Here is a 22,081-nt window from a genome sequence, read left to right on the forward strand (position 1 = left end):
GACTAGAAGATCTCTCAAAGTCCCTTCCACTCCTATGATTCTAAGACCTCAGAGCTCCTCAACAGGTGTTTGCTTTGGATTTCCTTGATACAGATTCAAACTGAATGGAAAGCTGCAAATAGACATTGTCTGTGTTAACAAAGAACAGGATGCCTGATATTGCAATGAATATATTAGAAGCTGATAACTTTAAGCTTAAACATGCAGCATGGCAAGCTAAAAGTTGTCTTTTTTTATTGACAAACTTTTCATGGAGCTTACAGTATCTAAGGTATCCTAAATACAGAGGTGAACGCTGTGCAGTTGGAAGATGGAACAGTGCTCTAGGTTTTGTTCTTTGGGAGGAAAATGGTTATACTTTATTAAAAGCTTTCATATTTTAAACATTGGCTCTCACTGCAAATTTGACAAATTGGATGCATTTTCTTTTGTCCGCTGTGCTTGTTGATTCAGAAATCTGATATCCTGTTATGACTGACATTTAACTGTACAACAGGCCACATCTGGGACCTCAGAAGCTGTGTGTGTTTGCTTTGCAGGCTGTCTAGGATGCTTTCATTATTATTTTGTGATCATAACCTTTGTTCATTTCGCCCATATAACAACTTTTTCACTTCCCTGCTTATTACAGTATTGCCCTAGTCTGTAGTTCCTTCCACATAGGAGATCATAAATGGTAAACACTTGTTGCAGTGAGGTTCTTTTTGTTTCTCAGAAAATGGATGGCTAAGTCCGTTTATCCCTCTCTTTCTAGATATGCAACAATAAGATACATAAGCCCTATTGGGAAACAACATACTTGCATGCACATCACAAGGGACAAATAATTGCTAACACAACTGTTGTAATTTTCACTAAATGTAAACAAGTGTGATTTGCCTGTTTCGTGCTTCAAATGAGTTTCTAAAGCATCGTCTGATTTTTTGCTCATTCTGATTAGTGTTCTAAAACTTTACTCATGTAGCAAAGTATTTAAAACAAATGTAACTGGAAACATATGACTAGTTTACAGGGGACCAGTCAGTAGGGGGTCAAGGAAGGTATTTGTGGGGAAAGTGGTGGTCGTGCTATATCTTGACTTTAGCAAAGCTTTTGATATGGTCTCCCACAGTATTCTTGCCAGCAAGTTAAAGAAGTATGGGTTGGATGAATGGACTATAAGGTGGATAGAAAGCTGGCTAGATTGTCGGGCTCAATGGGTAGTGATCAACGGCTCGATGTCTAGCTGGCAGCCGGTATCAAGCAGGGTGCCCCAGAGGTTAGTCCTAGGGCCAGTTTTGTTCAACATCTTCATTAATGATCTGGATGATGGGATGGATTGCACCCTCAGCAAGTTCGCTGATGACACTAAGCTGTGGGGAGAGGTAAATACTCTGGAGGGCAGGGATAGGGTCCAGAGTGACCTAGACAAATTGGAGGATTGAGCTAAAAGAAATCTGATAGGGTTCAACAAGGACAAGTGCAGAGTCCTGCACTTAGGATGGAAGAATCCCATGTACTGCTACAGACTGGGGAACTACTGCCTAAGCAGCAGTTCTGCAGAAAAGGACCTGGGGATTACAGTGGACAAGAAGCTGGATATGAGTCAACAGTGTGCCCTTGTTGCCAAGAAGGCTAACGACCTATGGGGCTGAATTAGTAGGAGCATTGCCAGTAGATCGAGGTGAGGCCACATCTGGAGTATTGTGTCCAGTTTTGGGTCTGCCACTACAGAAAGGATGTGGACAAATTGGAGAGAGTCCAGCAAAGGGCAATGAAAATGATTAGGGGGCTGGGGCACATGACTTATGAGGAGAGGCTGAGGGAACTGGGCTTATATTTAGTCTGCAGAAGAGAAGAGCAAGGGGGGATTTGATAGCAGCCTTCAACTATCTGAAGGGGGGTTCCAAAAAGGATGGAACTAGGCTGTTCTCAGTGGTGGCAGATGACAGAACAAGGAGCAATGATCTCAAGTTGCAGTGGGAGAGGTCTAGGTTGGATATTAAGAAACACTATTTCACTAGGAAGGTGGTGAAGCACTGGAATGGGTTACCTAGGGAGGTGGTGGAATCTCCATCCTTAGAGGTTTTTAAGGCCCGGCTTGACAAAGCCCTGGCTGGGATGATTTAGTTAGGATTGGTCCTGCTTTGAGCAGGGGGTTGGACTAGATGACCTCCTGAGGTCTCTTCCAACCCTAATCTTCTATGATTCTACTCCAAACTCCACCCATTGGAGATGACAAAATGAGATGACACTCTCAGATTGTGCAGATGTTAAAAATGTGATCACACATGCTGTGCTCTTTTTGGTTTCTCCCCCTTACTGGAGTTCTAATACATCCATTGGCTTTGCTGGGTTCCTCTGTGGGACTCAGTCAGATGCCCTGCTGAACTTCTGCTGGCTTGGCTCCTCCTTAGCTGGGGCCTGGGAGGGAATAAGTGGTGGTACTCTTGCTAAACCTACTCAACTTAGGGGGCCAAAATAACCCGAGCACACAGAGTAAATTGTGTAGATTTTGGTAAGAGTCTCCCCTCTCCTCCCCTTTAATATACCTTGATGAGTAGCAAAATAGCTAACCATGTTGACCTCTAAATTATCATCACTGGCACTTATTGAAGTGAATGGAATACCTCACCTTACAGCTATTTGTTCCATGCAGTGGTGTTGTAGCCGTGTGGCTCTCAGGATGTTAGAGATACTACCTCATCCGCCCTATCTCTCTAGCTGTTGTTTCAGGCTGTCTGCAAACTCAGTTACCTCTATATCAGTGGTTCCCAAACTTGTTCCACCGCTTGTGCAGGGAAAGCCCCTGGTGGGTCGGCCGGTTTGTTTACCTGCCGCGTCCGCAGGTTCAGCTGATCGCGGCTCCCACTGGCCGCGGTTCGCTGTTCCAGGCCAATGGGAGCTGCTGGAAGCGGCGTGGGCCGAGGGACGTACTGGCTGCCGCTTCCAGCAGCTCCCATTGGCCTGGAGCAGCGAACCACAGCCAGTGGGAGCCACCATCGGCTGATCCTGCGGACGCGGCAGGTAAACAAACCGGCTGGCTCGCCAGGGGCTTTCCCTGCACAAGTGGTGGAACAAGTTTGGAAACCACTGCTCTATATCATTGGCACTTTGGTCACGTTTTCTTCACAAACATAACAGCTAGAGAGATGTTTCTTACCCTCCCCCCCGCTCCCTCCCACCCCACCCCGCAAAAAGCTGAAATTATAGAACCAGAAGGCAGTATGGGAGAGGAGACAGAATGCTATTCCAGCCCTGGCCCTCAGGTTAAAATTAATGGCCCAGATCTTCTGCCGCAGCCAAGGAGGGCGTTTGCAACTGAGGGGGGCCCAGAATGGACAGTCAGCTTTAAGCCACTTTTGCGCTTTATTGAATCTGCTGTGCATTAGGCTGGTCTCCGGTGTAAATCCTTCCTAACTTGGTACATTTACCCAGGTTCCCAAGGCATCCATATGGCATGGGTGATTAGCAGTGGGTAGGGGTATCCCTACCTCACATGTCTCCTGGCCACCTCTCCTGTGCTGAGACATGTAGGATCCTTTTTTAGGCTACATCTGCACTGAGAAATTTCAGTCATTCTCCCACAGTTTGTCTAGCACAGGTGCAGCTGCACTGATGCCAGCAACTGTGGGAGCTCTAGCATTCATGTGCTCTAGGTGTTTTTACCACCAGGTTATCTAACCCTGCTTAGACAATGGTGATAAAAATCACCTGCTCGGTCGACACCCTTCCCGCCGTTGTCAGCACTGATGTTGCTGCTCTGGTGCTAGACCAGCATGGGAAAATTGCTAAAAATCCTGTGTAGACAAAGCAGTTAGAAATCCTAATGCTTATATTTTAACCCTGAGTCCACATTGCATAGTGGTCCTGTTTATAGTAGATCATGTGTTGGCAACACCTAGGCTTCGGCCTATCCCACCTGACAAGCCAGCCAACTTTGAATTAAAACACCACCGTGCTTGAGATAAGGGTATCTTGGGTGGACTGGACTCCAATCAAGGGCAACATGCAAGTTAACTTTTTACTGAAGATAAGCCCTCGGACACTCAAAATGATCAGCTATTGGAACTGAAATATACTGAAATATATACATCTATATACTGAAAAGGAGACTCCATACAGTGCTGTCTAAAACTGTCAAATTTTAACTGCCTTTTTCTTGTTGTTTCAGGTTGCATGTCTGGTTGGACTTGATGCATGAAATTTGCATGACTCCTAACAACATATTTCTGGATTTGTCAGTGAACAAACATGGCCTACCCAGCGAATATTAGTGGCAGTACCTCAGGTAACTAACTTTGGGACGCTTTTCCCTATTGCGTTGTGTTTTTAAACTCTCTTTCTATAAAATTGTGAATCTGTGAGAAAGATCAAGGTGCAAATGACTCTAAACAAATATTTCAAAGTGTTTTCCTGATAGATGAATGTTTGTTTTTTTTCTCCTTAGTTATTTTTGTTTCCTCTTTTGAGGTATTTTGCAAATAGCTCTCCTAGCTTGAACATACGAACTAAGGTTCTAGTGACAGATCCTCACCTGGTGTAAATCAGCCTAGCTGCACGGAAGTAACTGCACTGCACTAGTTTGCACTAGAGGTGGATCTGCCTCATAGAGTTTCACTGCAGAAAAACAAATGGATATTATGCTATAGTTGTAGTGGAGTTTTAGGCCTGAAGAGCTCTCATGTGTGACATCGGAAGCCTATGGTGTTAAACATCCCTTATGTGTCTAACTATACTTCTTTTGGTTTCCACCATCATTTAGAATAAATTTTAATTATTCATTTTACTTTCCCTTCTTTGGGCTATGAAGATCCATGCACATTTATTTGGGTCTCGGTACTCTTTAAAATTTGAGTCCAAGGGATGTTCATGGGTTATTGATAAGGCTGATAGATCAGAAGGGGTCAGAGATTAGAGGACAGTTGATAAAAGTGCTACAGCGCTTTTCCTCACTGTTCTGTCAATATTTTCTTGCTCTCTGGGGCATTCCACAAACATGACTTTAGCATACTACGGGCAGGCCTTCAGCACGGACTACATGGAGAATTTCGGGTACAAGGCAGAAACTTTAACATCAGTGCACTAAGTTTTTCTAATGTATGTATGTATGTATGTATGCTTGCAGCATGGGCATGTAAATTGAGGTTTGGTTAGGTGGGAAGGGTGTTACGGTTTTTTCCCATGGCATTCATGTGAAACTGTAAACTTCTCTTTCTGGTGAGTCAAAAATCAAGTTCCTCTTATTTTAAAGATCATACAAAGTATTTACTGGACTCACACGTGCTTGTTGAAATGTAGTCTAATAGATATTGACAGGGACAGTATTTGTATTTGATACACATGTTGTTTGGCAATGTACAACTTTAGAAACTTCTGTTATAGGACTAGTATGAAATCCATAAGGTACTGGCTGCATCAGTTATATTTGCTATAGAATTTTGCTATAGAATTCATCAATACAAAGGACTAGAAAGTTTTCTCTCTGAGCAAAAAGGAGTGCAGTTGTCTTTGGTTGTGCAAAGAGATGAGAAAGGATGGCCCAATCCTAACAGACTGGTAGGATAGATGGAAAACTTTATTAAAAGTGAAGCTATCAGTAATTTCTGATAATTGTTTGTCACTGGTAAACTCAGCCTTAAAACACAGTGATAGCAGAAACTACTTCATTTTAAAAAAATTTTATTTTGAAAAGATTGACCCACATTCAAGATTATCACATGGTAAGGGAGTGTTTTCTCTTGTTATATAAAGCAAAAAAGTTATATTGTGTGGGTGGGTAAAATTTTCTAAACATAAATACAAAGTTAATTTTTAAAAAGCTTTATAAAAGTCTTGCATTCTGAATTAGACACAAGAGTACAGGGTTAGCTCCTCACCCTCGCGTGTTTTGGCTTTTTTTTTTTTTTTAAATGCTCTTGATTCAGGCCAGGCAGAATTATTCACTCCTAAAAAATGTTTGGAATGTTCTGTATAGATTCAGTGCATCAGGCTTACTTTTGACTATAGCTAATTGACTTTTTAATTATTTGTATTGTAAAATTGTCTAATAACAGAAAATGGTGATAGTCTGTTGACACTTCAACTTATAAGAAGCTAAATGTTTGAAATGGGGATATATTAGTACAAGAATCTTTAGTTTTGAGACTGGTATGCAAATAGGACTCAATGCAGAGTAGAAACGGTTTGCTCCCTTACTGAGAGCAAGTATGATCAATTGGGTCAAAACAGAAAGTTAGGATGTATACTGTTCCACTGCTTCATAAAGGACTGTCAGGACTTGTCTGCTTTATAAACCCTTGAGGCCACAGTTCTAATGTGTAACACTTAGTTTTGTATGTGCATGCTTCTCCAGTCCTTGAGTATTTCACAATGGGTTAAGCGCTGGACTACAGACATATATGATTTGCTATTCTGCTGTGCTGAGTGAGGGAGATTGCCTTTAACTCCTGCTCATCTGGGCGTTGGACATATTAAAGCAGGTTTCTTAATTGCACAGTGTTCTAAGAGGGAAAAGAAACTTCAGAGGTGGAGATTTTCTGCACACAATACCCTCTGAATCAGTTGTCACCAGGAAAAGAACTAGATAGATGTGTAATGAGCTTCAGCACTAGATTTATGCTACTTAAATAGTTTGACTGCTTTGAGCACAAATTCAACCATCATCATCTACAAGGTGATTAAGGAACAGTGCTTTGCTTTAGCTGCTAATTTACCAATGTGAGTACTAAGACTACTAAATGTGTATGCCTACTGTGTCCTTTTGGTTAATTTTCTGCATACTTGAGCCTGTCTGGTATACTACAGATTGGCAACTGCAGACAAGATCTTGAGGGAGTTTTCAGGTTTGTTTGTAGGAAAGGTTCACTCTATTTAGCATGTATATACAAGTACTCTGAGAACTTTTTTGAAAAATATGCATTGAAATGAAAATACATTTAGTTATAAATATTTTCTGTTTGTGCATGTGAGGCCATCTACAAAGCAAATGATAATTTTATCATGAAAGCTAGCTGTGAGAAAGGTTGTTGATTATAAATTTTAATAGTTCTTGTATATTTCAGCAAAGATGGTGTACTTTAAATATGGCTAATAAATAACTGGAACTGTAATGGAATTCAAACCTGTCTGTCAGTGGTTCAGTTTGCTGATAAATTACTAAAGTCAAGTTTTTAATTATTCCTCTTTTGGTTTTGTTGCACAGTATTCATCTGCATTACAAAAGGTTTTTTGCATGAACGATAAGCTTAGTTAATCATCCTCTGATGTTAAAGGAAATGAGTTTTTAATAGGGACTCGCTTTTAATTCTTGGTTTAGGTCTCACTAACATCAATGTATAGTCTGTTCAGGAGCCTAATTTGCTGCAGATGACCATGAGAGAGGTACATGACTTTCTTTTCTCTTTACAGGAAATAAGTTTTCTGTTTTGTTTCACTGAGGATTCATGTGGGGCACTGAGTACTCTCAACTCTTCACTTTGTAGAATCCAGTCCTAAACTGGATTTGGGTTTCTGTGCTGACTGAATAGGTCTCTAAACTCAGTGGGTATGAAGGTGCTGGGGAAGTGCATAGCGGCCTAATGCACTTGTCAGAGCAGCTGCAGCAGGCACTCAGTTGTGAATGTCATGCTTAAGTGGGGAGCTACGTGGAAGTTTGGCCTCAGTCAGTGTCCCTATACCAACCAGTGACTCTAAACAAAGTTCAAGCAACTGAAAGGCAGGACAGTTAAAATGATTATTTGTCAGATTAGTAACAGTGTCTTCACCACCCTCTGGGTTCAGTTTACAGCAAATATTACTTGGTTTATGAATCAGCCTTAATGGACACAGAAGCAATATTGTGTGGCCCCACCGGCACTTTTGCAGTTAAGTCTATCAAGGTTTTCACTAAACCCGTTAATGGAATGTCACAACTCATCCTAGACTGAAACTTACAATATGGGGGGTTCCTTGGAAGTAATTCCAGTGCCCCTCACAGAAAAACCTTTAATGCTTTATTTTGAATACAAAAGTCTTGATTCTTTTAGCTGCTTTCTGATCTGTTTTAACTTAAACAAATTAGTTTTGGTTCAGGTACACTGATAAGCAACAAATCCCATAATATGAAAGGGGATTTACTAGTGCAATGAATACCCAAAAAATTACACTATCCCTACAATGCAACAAAGCTAGAAAACACTGCTAGAGAATTGATCAAGGGGATCATGATTCAACCTTGTGCTCTCCTCAAAGACAAAGAGCGAAACTAATCATAATTCTTCTTACTGATACCTCTGCAAATTTGCATGTAGAGCTTGCAGAAGCATGCCATGCACCTATGCTTAGGAAGGAAAATATCTTTCCTGCAACCCAAAGTCAATTTGAGAGGAACTGTTAAAATTTTAAAGGCATCCTTGTATTGCTGTGCAATAGGTAAAGCCACAGGAATCTGTATAATAATATGGTAGCATTGGCTATGGGGTATGTACCCCACAAATGCTGTGAATGGTTTAATATGGGCCTGAGAAGCCAATTAACCCACCTGCTTGTGTAACGCCAACAGACCCCGGTTGTCAGCGGGAAGGATCAAACTGGGGTCTCTGAAGCATAGTGCATGAACTTCTACCACATAAGCTAAAAGCCAGTCCCCTGTTAGCTAAGGCTGCAGAGCAGACTCATTTTATCTCTCTCTCTAAGTGGTCTCGGTGCCACTAGATGGGACAGAGCACCACACTCAGAAGGTCTGTGGGTTACACTTTCACCCGTTTGAAAGGGACAGGCCTACCTAGAGAGAACGCCCAGCTGAAGAAGAGCTGGTTTGTTTTCCCCTTAAAGAGCTGGGTGAGCCCAGTTCGAGGAGGAGACCCAGAGGAGTGAAGGTGGAGAGTTCTCTCCCTCTGGGAAGCAGCCCAAAAGAAGGCTGTGAAGCAGAGAAGAACTGACAAGATTCTCAAGCTGGAAGCTTCACTAGAGATAAGGGCTTTGGAAAGCTGTAGCCGTTCTGAACCCCTGAGTGAGGGGAGGTATATCCCAGCCACTGGGCTGTGGGCTTGATCCAGGCACAGAAGCCTGTGGTTAGACAGGAGGACAGTCTAGAGCAGCAGAGATTCCTGAGGAGGTGGCTGCCAGCTGTGCCCAGCTGGGCTTAAAGTTTGGTTTGTATACATTTGTTGGACTTTTTAAAGGACTCTGTGGCCTTGGAAGGGGCCTGGTCTGGCTGGAGGGTCAGGACATGCCTATGACTGGAGCAGGACAATGGAGGGGCACTGAGGCACAGCTGCCCCAGTGCCACATCCAGCCAGGAGGGGACATGTTGGGGCAGCAATTTTGCCACAGCCCAAATCAATTTGTTCTTTGCTTTTAATCTTTTTTTCTGGGGGGGGGGGTGTTGAATGTCTTTAGTTTTTCCATTGTCATATGCAGTGTTGTTCCCAGATAAGTCCCATGATATTAGAGAGACAAGGTGAGCGAGGTAATATCTTTTATTGGACCAACTTCTGTTAGTGAGAGACACAAGCTTTTGAGCCACTCAGAGCTCTTCCAATAAAAGATATTACTTCTCCTTCCTTGTCTCTCTGTATTTTTTCCTTCCGGCTAAATTTTTTCTATAACTTTTCATTGTTTTTAGAATATTTTTCCTCTAAAAACCTCTTTCCAAAAGATGTGGAGATTTTCCAAACTTATCTGACCTTCTCCCTTGCCTGTTTTACTTTCAGTGCAGGGTTTTCTGTCTCAGGTATTTACAGGGCCCTATTGCTGTAGAATCAGAGTGCCTCAGTCTTAATGTTAGTACTCAGCTCTGTAGTCTGATTTGGAAAAGAGCTGAGCACTAACAGTGAACCAGAGAAAAAGAAGAAGAAGCTGAAAAAATAGCTGCATTCAAGCACCTAATAAATAAATCAGTCTTAATGTAGTTATCTTCACAGCCCCTGGGAGGGAAGGAAGTGCTGTTATCTCCATTTTACAGATAGAAAACTAAGGTACAGAGAGATCAAGTGATATATGCAAGGTCACACAGGAGGCCTGTGGTTGAGCAGGGAATTAAACTTAGATCTCCCATGTCTTGGGCTAGAGCCCTATCCGCTGGATCATCCTTCCTCTTCCTCCTTTCCCTTTCCACCTCTCCTTTTTCTGCTCCATGCCCACTTTCCAGTCTTCTTGGGATTGGAGCTGGAGCACAGGTGTTGTACACTCTCCTGGGTGTGGTAAATTAATTGGAGGGTTGTCTTCTACATGCAAGTGAGCTGAAAGCTCTAAGAATATGGATTAGATCCTGTATTGAATCTTTTTTGGTTGAGTGAAATTTTAAATATAATCCCCCAACTGACTTTCCTCCATACGTAGAGGAATATACCCTCGGAACGTTCAGTGTAATCCAGTGAGAGTTAATGATGGGTAACCTTAAAAAGGTTTGGAGACCTACTTCATATAAGCAACCAAGCCTTTATTTAGAGCTCTAGAGCACAGGCTTCCAAACAGCAGCTTATCAGGTTCCCCTGACTTTATTTATATTTAATTTTAAATATTGAAATTTGATAGTCAGCTAGCTCTCAAATACAACTGATCGAGGTTCCCCAACTCTAAAGGGAAAACAGTAAAAACTACCAGCCCACTTGGCAGTGTTTGTTCTCTAATGGCTTAATCCAACACCCACTGAAATCTCACATTGACTTGAGCAGGACATGGATTCAAGCCCTAGGTTTTAGAGACCTGATTTTGCAGGAGCACACTGGCACATTCTAGATTTAAAGGGGCAGCAGGGCACAAGTAGTGCATGAGGAAAAGAGTAGCCAGCTCTACAGGAATAAACTGTACTAAAGGTTTGGGAAAGTGTTGCCAACTCTTGTGATTTTTATTCCAAGTCTTGGGAGTTTTTCTAAAAGCTCCATCTCTTGGGATCATCTGGTTGGGAGAATCTCTGCTTACTTTTTTTAATAAAAAAATAATCATAATAAAGTTTCAAGCCCTCATGGTTGCAAAAAGAGGCTTGAAAATTTGAACCATAAAGGTACCCAATGCCAAAAGAATCCAGCATTACTTTTTAAATCTCATCTGTTGGGCTCTATAACAGTGTATAATTGATCAGCCATTGATTAAAACGTCTATTAATCATTTATTAAGCCTTTACATTAAGGCTACATTTAGAAAGTATGGCTATTTTAAAGGAACATTTGCACTCTTTTTATCATGCAAAACTTCCCACTGATTTCTAGGAAATTTTACAAAATATTTATAGGCATGTTCTCCATTGCTTACAAGTTTGCTTGAGCTACCAAGGTATTTTTATGATAAATCATTACAGTAGCTTCCCTGGTTATTTTTTTAAGCCTACAGAAACTCCTCATAAAGAACCATGTACAACTAAGCACAAACCTCTGGCAGACCCTGCAGACCCCTTGTAATGTATGCTAGTTAAGGAGAAACTAGGTTGTAATAGAACTTTAGAGTGTTAATGGAATCTGTTGTGTGATGATTCTCTTAGGAAGGCAGTTGTTTTTCTTGTCATCTAGGTTAAAGTTAAAATACATAATTTTTTTGTGAATTTCAGCACTGAATTGAGATTAGCAGAAGTGAGTGTTCAAGAGCTTAGCAACTCAAGACATTTGGCTTCTGTAATGAAGTCTGCAACTTCAGTACCATTTTTCACTAATATGAACATCATGGATGACCGCTGGGAATGGCAGGCATATAGACAACTGCTAGCATTCTTCTACGCTCCAGGGTTGGTTTCCTGGAGAACAGGCTTTTCCAGAGTAATGTTGCAGTGCTACTGATTCTGCAAATTTGAGTACCCTTAGTTCAAACTCCATAGTGTTTGCTTAGTGCGATTGTTATGAGCTAATCAGGTTCAGATGAGTTCATATTTTTGTTGAACCCAGTCACCCAACCAGTGCTGGTTTGGTTCAGTCAGACAGTGTGACTCACAGTATAAATATGTAGCTATGGCTTGCCTTTCCTTCAGCATTCAGAGTGCGATAGGCATGCATCCTGTCATGATTACAGTGAAAGAGAATAAATTGAATGCTTCCTCTTTTTTTGACTATTGATTTGTCACCTTTGCTTCCAAGCAAGAGAACAGTGCTGAGTTGCTGCATCTATTTCTGTGTTCCATGGATGGGCAGACTGCAGCAATACCCGCAAGATTTATACAGCAGTACCTTATCAGTGCCTCACCTATGGAGATGTGCTGATTCACCTTGATGCACACCACTTTAAAACAAACTAGGGTGGAGACCTTGACATTAGTGGGGTGGAGGGTTGAATGCACCTCAAGCAGTTTCAACAGCACAATGTCATTACAAAACTTACCTACATTTTCATAGACCCAACATCTCTTACATAGCAATTCCAGATCTTCCTCAAGAGCAAATTTCAAACAATTCTGAATGGACACATGTTTTAATAGCTGACTACCTACCTGTCTATTTGGGGTGGATTTATATTAGTATCTTACACACTAATTATTTGACTCTAAGGGTGCTGCTGACACGACTGCATCCTCTCCAGCAATGTATTGTCATAGCATTAGCCTGACTTTGCGCATGCATTTCTGATAGACCACAAAGAGTCATAATGGGCAACGGCTTCTCTTTCCTGAGAGCTCTCACCGAAGGACTGGGGTCCCAGGACTCAGTCCTGGTGTCTCTCTCCTCACCTGCCTCCACTTCCTATGAGTGTTGCTTCTCTCAAGCTTCCCCAGTAATTTTACAAACAAATGTCATTAGTTGCTGATGACACTCTGGGCTTGTCCACACTTAAAATGCTGCAGCAGCTCAGCTGTAGTGCTTCAGTGAAGATGCCACCTACGCCGACGTGAAGGCTTCTCCCATGGGCATATCCATAGGTACTCCATCTCCCTGAGAGGTGGTAGCTATGTCAACAAAGCCCTCCTGTCGACAGAGCACTGTCTACACTGGGAGCTAGACTGGTGTAACTGCATCGTTGCTCTGGGGTGTGGAAAATTCACACTCCCGAGCAGGACCATCCTTACCAATACACAAAGCACACAGCTGCGTAGGGCATTTCCTGGTGCCCTGCGCAGCTGCATGCTGCTCCAGCCCCTGCTCTGGCTCTCCCCAGGCCCCAACCCCTGCTCTGCCCCAGCCCCGCCCCCACTCCCCTGAGGACTCCAGAAGCAGCCGGGCCTCACCGGTAAGTGGAGCAACCCAGCCCCAGACTGCTCCACTCCCCTGGCTCCCAGCCGCGCCACCGGTGAGTGCTGGGGGGTGGTTCCTCCCTCCCCCCAAGCCTGGGAGCCAGGGGAGCAGAGCAGGCTGGGGCCGGGTCACTCCACTTCCTGCAGGAAGTGGCCAGGCCCCATCCCCCATGGAGGCCGGGGGCCAGCCCGGCCACTCCCGCAGAGGCCTGGGGCGGGGCCCCACACAGCCCCCTCCTCCCCCACGGAGGTCTGGGGCCAGCCTCACCCCCCCCTCCCATGGAGGCCTGGGGCGGGGCCCCACACAGCTCCCCCGTGGAGGCCTGGGACCCCATGGGGGGGCTGCTTAGGGCACCAAAATACCTAGGGACGGCCCTGCTCCCGAGTGATGCAGTTATATTGACATAAGTTGCTTGTGTAGACCAAGCTCAGCTGTTTTTTCATGTGTGGATAATACTCTCCCAGATGTCCCTTTATTTGGGAGGAAATTGAAGTCTGGATGAAAAACAGCTGGCTGAAGATAAAGCCAGATAAGATGGTATTGATGCTAATAGGAGGGACAAAGCACTGTGAGAACTGACAGGATCAGTTACTTAACAGTCTATATCAGGGAGCATTGCAGCCAAGGTGGAGTGCAGTCTGTATCTTGTTGAATTGCTCATTTCTCCTGGACGCCCAAAATATCTAGACTGTCTCCAAATACCTTCTATCTTTGGTTGGCCAAAAGACTACTCCCCTTCCTCTCTAGTGTGGATTTACCTGTGGTCATCATCCTCTTCTCACTTCTCAGACTTCTGCTGTGTACTCTGCCTGGTCCTGACCATGAAAGCTGCATGGAGATTGCAACTGGTCCTTCTTGTGTGGTCTGCCTCTTAACAGAATGAACTGGATCCCTCTCTGATTCTGAATCCAGTTAAAGATAAAGGTCCTTACATTCTAAAATCATTAATGGTCTTGGAACGAAAGTATCTGAACGACCACCTGTCCCCTATCCCCATCACAGTGGTTGTGATCAATAGAGGCATGGACGCTCACAGTGCCCGGTATGAAACTTTGGATAATTTATGTGATTCTCACTTTCGTATGACACTATGGCTCAGATTCTACTCTCACTTAGACTAGCGTAAATCCAAAGTAACTCCACTGAAGTCAACAGAGTTACTCCAGATTTGCACTGATTTGAAAAAAAGAATCTGGCCCCGTGGTGAAGTGTGTTACATGTGTTTAACTCATTTGTTTCCATGAGCAATCTCGCACACACAGGAGACAGCAGTAGATGTGCATGCAGTTGTCTCAGAGGAAGCACTAGAATAAACTCTCCTGAGACTTGCAGGGCGGGGAACAAAATCAGTGATGAGCTTTTACCACCTGACAATGTTAAGTGCAGATACAAGAGTCCCAAATCTTCTTGTATCCATTTGATACAAAAACATTTTTCTGGCACTGTTCTGTAGTATTCCTGACACTTTTCTCTGAGCTTCTCCTGGGAAAAGAGGTTGGGAATTATCTGTAGGATTGTCACTGTTTTCTAGCCTTTTTAAACCCATCAACTTAAAGGAAGTAGTTTGTTTACAGCTTGTAATTTAGTGCCTGATATCTGAGTTTAATCTTGTTCCAGTTAATAATTCTGCAACAGAAATGAATGAAGGAATGTCCTTACTTGAGCTATTGTAATAATTTACTCACTCCACACCCTTTTGTGTAGTACATAAGACCAAAGATTACATAAAAACAGCCTCTACCAGATTTTGCTTTCTCAACAGTGCTAGGGAGTAAGTTAGTTCTCACACTGCATACTTCAGCATTACCCCCATATCTTGTAATCTTTCCTCCTAAAATGAAATTCCACTTTGCTCCCAATGGGATGTAACTTTGTATGTGAACATACTCATGCTTCCTTCTTCTTTCATCCAAATTTATAACTATCACAGTTATTGAAATAAATGGTTGAACTTGTTATCCATATGATACACATTACAGCACATGGTGCTTAGAATAGTAGGAATGTCTGAATAACACAGTTCTTAGTTGGCTGGATAGACTTTAAATTACAGACTTCCTCCTGGAGACTTGTTCTGATGGATCCTGGTCTGAGCTTGGACACAACCAGTTTATTAGAGATCCCAAAATTCGGATTTAGAGTGACCAATGCTGGTGTTTCACATCCATCTCGCTTCATTTCTGTCCAGTTACAAACATCTAGACATCTTTTCCCTCCGAAGTGGACAGTATTGCTACTGCCCTGCTGATAACCCTTCCCTATTTGTCCTGTCGTTTGACTTCTTATGAATGTGACTTTTATTGCATTTTATTTTATTATACTACTGTACTGTACCCTATATGCTGTGTGTGGTAATTTACAGAGAACAAATATTTTGAATATGGAACTTTCTGGAGCTCCTCTTTCCTTTTCATTCACAATTTTTGCCTGCCTTATTTGAATAAACAGGAACTTCCTATGGTCAGTGAATAGATTACCTACCCCTAGAAATTTGCTTGAAAATCCACTTCACATGTGTTGTCCCAAAAGTTCATACTTGGCTGCCACATTGTTCAATATAGTCCACCGATCATCCATGCTCATAATAATATGCAGCCTTTGCATGTAATACGATGGACTCCAAAGATACTTAATTCAATAAGATCTTCCAAAGGTATTGCAGGAAATTGTCATATCTGTCACAGGCATGGCAGCGAACATAGATGTGAAATTATTTTACATCTTTCCCTGGAAAAGCATTGTGGAAAAAGCCAGTGCATATTTTTCAGGGTTCAATAACTCATTCCTTCCTCACTGCAACTGTGGATTTTTTTTTTTTAAAATTCCCACACACACACACATGTTAGTGTTAAGTGTCTCCAAACCTTTTACATAAAGGTGCTGTCACAGATCCACAAAGCATGCTATGACTCTGGCTTTTATACAGTCTCTGGAAGTGTACCCTTCTCGGTGCTAGGCCCTGAGGCTCTGCTTTATACAAGGGTGAAGCCCCCGTGGCTCTGCAACTCCGAGACTGAGGCTCTGGTTTCAGCACATCCGTTTCTCACAATGGCTCCTTCCACAGGTCTAAAACTCTGCTGAAGACTTGCCCTCTTGTGAGCTCTACAGCCAGCAGATGTGTTGCAGCGACACAGGACAGCCTGTTCAAAACATGATGCCACTTATTAGTCAACTGCAATACAGTATGTAGGGACATTGAGTTAGAAAGGTAAAGCAAAGCTTACCTGCACATGGGTGATCCAGCACAGTCCACCCGTCTCGCCCAAACTTCCAGGATTCCACCCCCTAGTTCATTCGTTAGCAGCATTCTTACTACAGTCTGCTAACATGTCTGTTCTTTATCTCAAGCTCCAGTCATGCTGTTTCCACATGTTCTGCCCACATTGCAGTTAATATCCAGTCCTTCATCTTCCATTGTATCTCCAAGGTAACTCCATATAAATGTTAACTGGTCTTGACAGACCATTCATACCCACCCCTACCTCAGCCCAATGTCTATGTGGTGAACACCCAGTCACTTCGTTGCTTTCCCTCTGCTGTGTCCCAAGAAAGAAATTACCTCCTTCATTCCTAGTGGGTAACAATACAAAAGGAAATGGGGGAAACTGAGTCTTATACTTACTTTTCATAAAAACAGTCCAGAAATTTCCAATGTTCTCCACAGGTGTGCTCAGAGGGTGTCATGAGCAAAGATCATATGGTATCTGAGTCAAAATATGATGAGCCATGACTATCCTGCTTACCGAAAAAAGGCCTGCACTGCATCTTATGGCATAACGGCCACTTCACCTTAAACAGTCCCTTGAAATATGTGTTAACTACTTATGCTAAACAATCTTATGCTAAACAACATTACATACGTCTTATGGCTCAAATTAGTCTCCTCTCACTTAAACTGGCATTCTGGCTTCTGTAATAAAGACTCCTGCCAAGGTTTGTTTTAAAAGGTGACATTGAGCCGTGAGTGCACAGCACTGGTCTGGTGTCAGAGCAATTACATTCTTGAAGGACACTCAGAAATTTTAAGGCCAGAATGGACCATCATGATCATCTAATCTGATCTCCTGCACATTGCAGGCCACAGGACCTCACCCACCACTCCTGTAACAGACCCCTAACCTCTGGCTGAGTTACTGAAGTCCTCAAATCATGGTGTAAAGACTTAAAGTTACAGAGAATTCACCATTTACACTAGTTTAAATCTGCAAGTGACCCATGTCTGATGCTTGAGAGGAAGGCAAACCTCTCCAACCCCACCTCACCCCCGGGTCTCTGCCATTCTGACCCGGGGGGAAATTCCTTCTTGATCCCAAATATGGCGATGAGTTAGATCCTGAGCGTGTGGGCAAGACCCACCAGCCAGACACCTGGGAAGGAATTCTCTGTAGTAACTGGGAGCCCTCCCCGTCTAGTGTCCCATCCCGGTTGTTGGTGACATTTGCTGCTTGCAGTCGCAGATGGGCTACATGCCATCATAGGCAGTCTCATCCTCCATAAACTTATCAAGTTCAGTCTTTAGGTTCTCCCCTCCCCCCGCCAGCTCCCATTGGAAGTCTGTTCCAGAACTTAACGCCTCTGATGATTAGAAACCTTCACCTAATTTCAAGCCTTCTCTGTACCTGTTCCAGTTTGAATTCATCTTTCTTAAACATGGGAGACCAGAACTGCACACAGTCTTCCAGATGAGGTCTCACCAGTGCCTTGTATAACGGTACTAACACTTCACTGTCTCTACTGGAAATACCTCGCCTGATGCATCCTAGGTTTGTATTAGCCTTTTCCACACCCGCATCACATTGGCGGCTCATAGTCATCCTGTGAACAACCAATACAGCCAGGTCTTTTTGTTCTGTCACGTCGAACGGATACGTCCCCAGCTTATAGCAAAAATTCTTGTTGTTAGTCCCTAAATGCATGACCTTGTACTCTGCACTATTAAATTTCACCCTGTTTCTATTACTCCAGTTTACAAGAGTTTGAACAGGGGAATCATTAACAATATGCTAATAGCTCTAATCATTTATTGACACTAACTCCCCAGCTTGGCCATCAAAAGTGCATGCTCAGTTTATACAGGCATGTAAGTAAACTAAGTGGACATTTCATCACATAAAGAGTCATGTTTTCAGCTGTACTTCTCTATGGGCACATGCAAATTGATGTTTGCACATGCAACTAGAGTAGCTAAGTACCCAATCTGTTCACTTAAATTGTTATTTGCATACTTTAAAAGCAGTTTTTGCATGTGGAAGCTTAGAGGCTGAGTTAGGGCTGGCTGGAAAGGTGACCATAAATCTGCTTCGATCATTGGTATATCTACTAAAGTTTAAAGTCTTTAAAAGCAATTATTTAAGACAAAAATACATGTTTGACATTTTATACACTAAATAGGCACAAATTTTAGTGAGATGCTCCTTTTAAAAAGAGGTAGGGAATGGGGTATTCTGAACAACATTTTAAAAAGCGAGAACTTCATCTATATTTTTCCATCCGTGGTGGAATAAAGACCCTCTTGGACAAATGTTGGAGGTGAATCCTGTCCAGCTTGCACTTGGACCTGTGTCTCTTGCTCTGTCTGGTTTTTGTTTTGGAAGAGGGTGCGATATAGTCTGTTGTTCTGTGAAGCCAGAATGGCCACCAATAGACACCTGTCTATACACTGGGTCCTCTGTTTTCTGCTGATAGATCAGGTTCTCAGTCATTAGTGCTGTTCTCTGGCTTTTTTTTTCTCCTTCCACTGTAAACAGTAGCTGAATGTTTTTGTTTGGCACCATAATAATCTGGAAGGCCAAGAGAGTGAATAAACACATAATCTCTGCCTTTGGTTTTAATATTCATTAGTCCAAATAGATGTCAACATGTGCAATCAACATATGGATGAAATTCTGACACATTTGCAGATTTTTTTTTCTTCCCTTATGTTTATGGCAGAACTCTTGGGTCTGGTGAATTACTGAGAGAACTTTGAAGAAGGTCTATTATGGGTGTGTGATCTTGGATGGGAGAGTTCTCTGTCAGATGTCAAGCACTTGAAACCACAAAATAATTATAAGCAGATGGAACATGTGGGTACAGCTGCTGTTCTCTTTCCCTTTCCAAAATGCTTTGCTATCCTTTAATATGTGTTTTCATTACTCAGTTTTTTCCAAAAGAATTTTGACATCTTTTGATGCATACTTTTGAGCATAACTTCAAGTTTGGGGGGAAAGGAGGGAACTGTTTCATTTTCATGCATGTATTCTATTTTTATGATTTTTCCTGTATCCAACAAACTCCTATGGAAAAAAACTAAAGATGGGCTGTCCTATTTTTCTTTTACCAATCTTAAGAACCTGTTGCTCAAACTAGAGATTGTACTAGTAGTTCAGAGGCTTCCTGTGAATTACTTTTTCTTAAATGAAATTGGTAACTGCTTGAAAGGGACAAATTTTAGGTCTGATTTCTCCCCAGGCAAGAATCCTGTACAGAAGAACACTGAGAGCAGCATTCTACATGGAATGGGTGATGCAGGGTTTGGCCACCTTTCTAACTGGGACTATACTCTGGAGTACTGTAAAAACCAAATGTGGGCATGGTCCCAGCTGCCTACGTGCTGCTCAATTAGCTGTACACAATGAAGAGTGAGGGAGATTGTGCATTGACACATCAGCAAGAGGTGTTAGTTGTTTGGTTTCCACCCAAGATTTGGGCACATACTTCTGCTTATTACTATGGGCAAAATTTTGTTTACTCTGTCCAGATACTTATTGTTACTTCCTCCTTTCTTCTTGAATCAACTTTAGATCTGCTCTGCGTTCACCTGACAGTGGGATGACAGCTGGGAGAGGGCTGGGTTGCAGTAGGTATACAGTGACCACCTGTATTTCAAGGAAATAAAAGACAATTGGACAAAGCTTATTTTTAAGAGACCACTCCCCCAAAAACATTTTTTCTTCATGTTAGAAAATCCTGGATTTATATTACAAGGGTGTGAGTCTACTCATGATCAATGCTTGAACAAATTCTTTTTCATCTCGTTAAATATTACTTTGCTCCTTACTGAATACAGGTTGATATTAGGCAACAAATACAGGATGTCCATTAAAATACAGCTCAGATAGTCTCCCTGCGGGCTAGTTGGGGGGAGGGGGGGGCGTTCATGTTGGTGTTTAGCAACTTTCATGTCAGCGTACACACACAACACTGGTACAAGGCCCATTTTCAACTGGGGCCGTGAGTCTACATTATACGTTCATGTCAGTGCGGTTGCACCAGTGCAAAAAATATTCATGTAGACCAGGCCTGAGCATGTGAGATGTGCAACATGACATACTGCTGCCTCTGTGGCACAAATGTAGTGACTAGAGCGCTGAGATTAACTCTCTGTTTTGGTTTGGTGGCAAAAAAACTTTAGCAAACAGAAAAGGAAAAAAACATAACGCGTTGTGCATTAAAACATTTAATTCAACCTGCAATGCAGTGTTTTGTTTGGTTTTTGAGCTTTTTTAAAACTTTTTAAAAATAAAATTCAAGTACATTTTTAAACAAAACAATTTTGTGTCAAAAATTGAAATGTTGCATGTTGAAAGAAAACATGTCAATGTTTTAGGAATATTTTTTTTAACCCAAACCGTTCACCAAATTCTACATCAATTCACTAAATATTTCATGTGAGCTGAATCTGCATTTTTTGACAAAAGTTTTTTGGCTAAAAAATTTTCCTCACTTGTTGTCGTGACATCTCTCATTTTTGAGAGTAAAGTACAGCAGTAGGATCCAGTAAATAGAGGGCAGAGGCATTCAAACAGAAACTGGGAAAACACTACTGATACAATATTCTTCTAACACAGTTTTTAATGCTCAGCCTGCATGGGATGCTGCTGCGAGGGGTCTCCACTTCCCTTTTCTTCTAGAGCAGTGGTTGGCAACCTGCGGCCCCGCAGGCCATACACAGCCAGTCAGGGTAATCCGCTGGCGAGCCACAAGACAGTGTTTACATTGACCATCCGCAGGCACGTGCCTCTTCTCGCAGCTTCCATTGGCCGGGAACGGTGAACCACAGCCACTGGGACTTGCGGGCATCTGTGCCTGCGGACGGTCAGTTAAACACTGTCACGTTCGGACATTTGGAGGAACTTACTCTCTGCTGTTCACCACAGTTCCAGTCCCAGCTGACAGTAGAATGTATGGATGGGTATGGGTATCGTGTTTTACTGGTATGTATACCGTTCCATTGCTGGTGAGCCAGAGTATCATACCACTAGAGCAGAGGTTCTTAACCTTTTTGGGCTTAGGACCCACTTTGATTGCCTGTCGCTACCCAGTAAACAAGCTTTAGTGGGAAAAAAATCTGGATTACTAAATATTTCTTACCCACAATATATAATACACATTAATGTAATAAGTACACCATGTGTACCATAGCAGCAGCTCCTGTCCTATGGAGCTGGCTGGGCCATGCTCTTGGTTTCGTGATCTCAGGGATCACAGCACACCACAGGTTTGGCCTGATCCCTTTGATGGCGGCTAGCCATGTCAAATTTGTGTGAGTGGCATTGCACCTTTGTGCATGGGGTTTCAGTACCACTCACTCAGATTGGTGCAGCCGGAACCCCTTCCCCCACCCCCGTTATCATGACGGAGGGGTGGCTTAGCCAAACTCAAGCAGGGAGCCAAGCGCAGCCACCCCTGTGGGACCGGAGCCACACAAGCCACTGCTGCAACGTGAGTGTGGGGGCAGGCTCAGCAATTCCGCTTTCCCTGCCGACAGACTCACAGCATTGCCAGGTTAGATTTTTAAAAAAAAGAGCAAAATCAAATTTTAAAAGAAGCAGCTCAAGCCCAAAACAAGCTCAACCAACTCACTGCCCCTTTATAAAACAGATCTCGCTGCTCCATTACTTTAAAAAAAATACTACTCTGGTTATGTTATTACTACACCAGAACTTAGTATCTGCCTCGTGCTCTCATTTGTAAAGTGTCTGATG

General features: G+C 42.7%; 1 protein-coding gene across 5 annotated transcripts in view; it reads left to right on the forward strand.

Annotated features, from left to right (window-relative positions):
- The window catches only part of KANK1 (KN motif and ankyrin repeat domains 1), a 167,910-nt gene that overhangs the window by 102,169 nt on the left and 43,660 nt on the right, over positions 1-22,081 (forward strand). For all 5 annotated transcript variants that reach the window (XM_048850877.2, XM_048850875.2, XM_075128752.1 and 2 more), the window contains one exon: positions 4,154-4,270. In XM_048850877.2, the coding sequence (XP_048706834.1) occupies positions 4,234-4,270 (37 nt within the window). In that variant the 5' untranslated portion in view covers positions 4,154-4,233. The remainder of the gene's footprint in view (positions 1-4,153; positions 4,271-22,081) is intronic.

The sequence above is a fragment of the Caretta caretta genome, chromosome 5, assembly GCF_965140235.1.
Source record: "Caretta caretta isolate rCarCar2 chromosome 5, rCarCar1.hap1, whole genome shotgun sequence".
Lineage (NCBI taxonomy): Eukaryota > Metazoa > Chordata > Testudines > Cheloniidae > Caretta > Caretta caretta.